The 3218-nt window shown below is 36.6% G+C and overlaps 1 protein-coding gene and 1 long non-coding RNA gene across 5 annotated transcripts; one reads left to right on the forward strand and one right to left on the reverse strand.

Moving 5' to 3' along the window:
* Positions 1–344: 344 nt before the first annotated feature.
* LOC110923272 (chaperone protein dnaJ 13) lies at positions 345–1971 on the forward strand. 4 transcript variants are annotated; one of them, XR_004886003.1, is made up of 5 exons: positions 345–800; positions 886–962; positions 1059–1226; positions 1437–1530; positions 1747–1971. XR_004886003.1 is itself a non-coding variant. In XM_035986572.1 (5 exons), exons 3-5 carry the CDS (start codon positions 1092–1094, stop codon positions 1802–1804), a joined length of 429 nt encoding a protein of 142 aa, XP_035842465.1. In that variant the 5' UTR covers positions 345–800; positions 886–962; positions 1059–1091; the 3' UTR covers positions 1805–1971. The 4 variants fall into 4 exon arrangements, 2 of the variants coding, with proteins under 2 accessions (XP_035842465.1, XP_022023110.1); XR_004886004.1 differs by having other exon boundaries at positions 1437–1525; XM_035986572.1 differs by having other exon boundaries at positions 1437–1709; positions 1784–1971.
* On the reverse strand, positions 1779–2921 carry LOC110923274. The gene is made up of 2 exons (XR_002583919.2): positions 2766–2921; positions 1779–2088 (listed from the first exon to the last, which is right to left on the reverse strand). It is a non-coding gene; the product is annotated as an uncharacterized LOC110923274 (long non-coding RNA).
* Between the last annotated feature and the right edge of the window lie 297 nt (positions 2922–3218).

A 3218-nucleotide genomic window follows, 5' to 3' on the forward strand; every position in this document is an offset into this window, starting at 1 on the left:
TTTTTTTACAGATATTGATAATATAAATGACAAATAAATAAAAAAACTTTTATATATAAAAATATGTATTATTTTTCTAATATTTATTAGAGACTGAAAAAAAAATTCAAAATACTATATGTATTATTTCTGTTTTTTTTTTCCAATATTTTTATATGTTATTATCGTTATAACTTGTTGGTTAATTTAAACGAGCCAACGAGTCAATTATCAAGCTAGCTATGTGCCGGGCCAACCTAGGCTCGGGATTGGTTAATTCACAACATACCAAAATGTTAAGGATGGCAACCACAATGTTATGCTGTGTTTTCTCCCAACATTTCAAAGCAAACAACACATTATTATATATATCAATTCATATCGCCACTTTGCGCCAGTGCCTTCTTCACTTTTAGGTTTTGGCCATCTTAGGTTTCCCCTTTTACAAGTTGACACAACTTACTTCTCTTCAAAACAAACCTGCGCACCATCAAGATCTGCCTTCTCCCCCATCTTGTCTCTGGTCTCTCACACCTCCGGTCGACGGAGGAGGGATTGCAGCGCCGGTATACTCGGTCAGGCGAGACGCACACACCCCCAACACTCTTCTCCTTCCTATGACACCCCCACCGCCTTCGTTTTCCTCTCTCTCGCACACTGTTTTCGGCCGGAGAGTGGCAGAGCGGACGGTGCTCCGGCAATGGCGTAGCGGCGATGGTGAATTTGACGGTGGTTCAGTGACGGAGACCCTCCAAATCGACCCTTCTGAACCTACTTCTGGTAGTCGCTGAAGGTAACATGGCTCAAGTCAACAAACTCAGGTATGATTTCTGATTTATGGTTGGGTATAACAGAGGGTAATTGCTTATTAGGGGTTTGATATTTGAATGATTGTGTCTACTACAGGTCGCCAATTGGCTTCTTTCCGATTTAACCACCATCCTCATCGGATGAACCGACGGTAGCCACCCTCGACAACTTAGGTAACTCTGACAACAAGTTTTCCATCCTCTTTTTATTTATGATGTATTTTCTTTTTATTTTAATTTTTATTGATGCTTGACATGATGAAAAAACAGGTAATATAATATAATCTAATAGTCCATTTGATTATGTTGAGACGGAGGCTCGAACAGAAACTGTATGATGTACTTCATGTGTCTCCTGAAGCTTCCAATGAAGAAATCCGTAAAGCTTATCATCAGTGGGCGCAAATTTATCATCCTGATAAGTATCAGGATCAACAGGTGTTGTTTATTGTGTTAAGTTGTTGATTACTGGTTAATATGCTATATTGGTACAGGATATTGAATGGTCTTATAATGGAATTACTACTATCAGTAAAGTGATTATACCATAAATCATGAACATTGTCTTTTTGTTTTATAACGTGATTATTGCCCTTTGTTGTGTTTTCCTTTTTTATTTCTGTTACCAGTTTGTGTAATTCTTTTCAGATGAAGGATGTAGGTACAGAGAACTTTCAGAGGATATATGAAGCATATGAGATATTAACCGATGAATATAAACGACAGATATATGACATGTATGGTATGGAAGGGTTAACCTCTGGTTTAGAACTTGGTCCAAAGTTGAACAAAGCGGAAGAACTTGAAAGATTAAAACGCAAAAGAGAAGAAAAAAAAAGCGGCCCATTTTCAACCTTCTGGTGTAATTCTTGCACAACCATCAGTTCCAAGCTTTCTATCCGGGCATGGTATAATGAGAGCGTATGACTCCTAATTCTCGACTAAATTTAATTTTCAGGTTAAACTGACAAGTATCTACATTGACATTGATACAGCTTCACTCCGGTGGTCACTGACGAACGACGGCGGTGGTAAATCCGCTCGAATCAACCACGGCAGCCATGATTAGGGACGTAATGTATTATGCAGCATAATAAAGCATACTTCATCAGCCGCAACGCGGCGGGATCATCCTAGTTAACTTATCAAACATAATATGAATTTTGAAATATGTGAACATAAACTTAAGTGTAAACAGGTGGTGGTGGTGAGTCAGGTTTCATGCTACGAGGAGTGCTTCCCTTTGGTGCTGGTGGCCTTCTTGGATCAGTTCGGTCGATTCTGTAGTTCCCGCTTTGATCTACATTACCCCAATATCATTAGTGTCGTATATATTCGGGATATTGGATTTTAATAATCTTAACTTTCACCCATTAGCCGACATTAATCCTAACTTTAAAAATTTCCTCTGACAATCCCAACTTGTAAGAATTTGGCCCCCATCGATCTTTTTCTAACTGGGTTATAACCCAGATAGAGTTTAGCTGACGTGGCACAAGCCTTGTTATAATCTGATATGGATGCTTATGTGGCACCATCACCACCTCCACATATTATAACAAGGTTTGTGCCATGTAAGCTGCCACGTCATAAAAAGAAACTAATTGAGTTATAACCCAGTTTGAAAAGGATCGATGGAGGTCAGATTTTTAAAAGTTGAGATTGATAGAGGGAATTTTTTAGTTGTGATTAATGCCGGCCAATGGATAAAAGTTAGGATTATTAAAATTCAATATCCCTATATATTCAAACAAACTTTAAATTCGAAATTCATTTTCTAAAAAAATAAATTAAGAGACTAAAACTATGTTCTTGTGGTCATCACACCATAGGACTGCAAGTCATCACAGCCTTGCCAATACATATTAAGTAGACCTATGGTAAAGCCAATATAAATGAAACATTCTTTTTGTTAAAAAAAATCTAATAGTGTAGAGTAAGTATACATAAAGATATATACTAAAATTCAAAACAAACCTGCGGTAATGAAAAGAAACTGAAAAATGAAGATAGCAACAATGAAGATGAAGATGGAAACACTTCTCATATGAATGTAGGCCATGGAGACAAAACCGAACTTCATTCGTCTTCAAATGATTCAACGAGCATCTTATAATGATCATTCATTAAGTATACAAGTCAACTAGAACATGGACCATTTGACATTTGATTCGAATATTCATATATAATAGTCAAATTAATGATCACTAATTAGAGTATTGATTATTGAATGCATCGATCCACACCTAATGATGGGCAACAAGCATTTTATAATTTCTTGATGTGATCTCTTAATTGCCATTGTCAATACTTATAAACAGGAAAAGTTACTAGTAAATTATCCGGCTCTAAAAAAGATTTACGTCAAAACGTAGGCCAACTGAAAACGTACATAAAAATAAGCATGAAACCGTATTATATTTGACCCGA

The sequence above is a fragment of the Helianthus annuus genome, chromosome 17 (genome assembly GCF_002127325.2).
Source record: "Helianthus annuus cultivar XRQ/B chromosome 17, HanXRQr2.0-SUNRISE, whole genome shotgun sequence".
In the NCBI taxonomy this organism is placed as follows: Eukaryota; Viridiplantae; Streptophyta; class Magnoliopsida; order Asterales; family Asteraceae; genus Helianthus; species Helianthus annuus.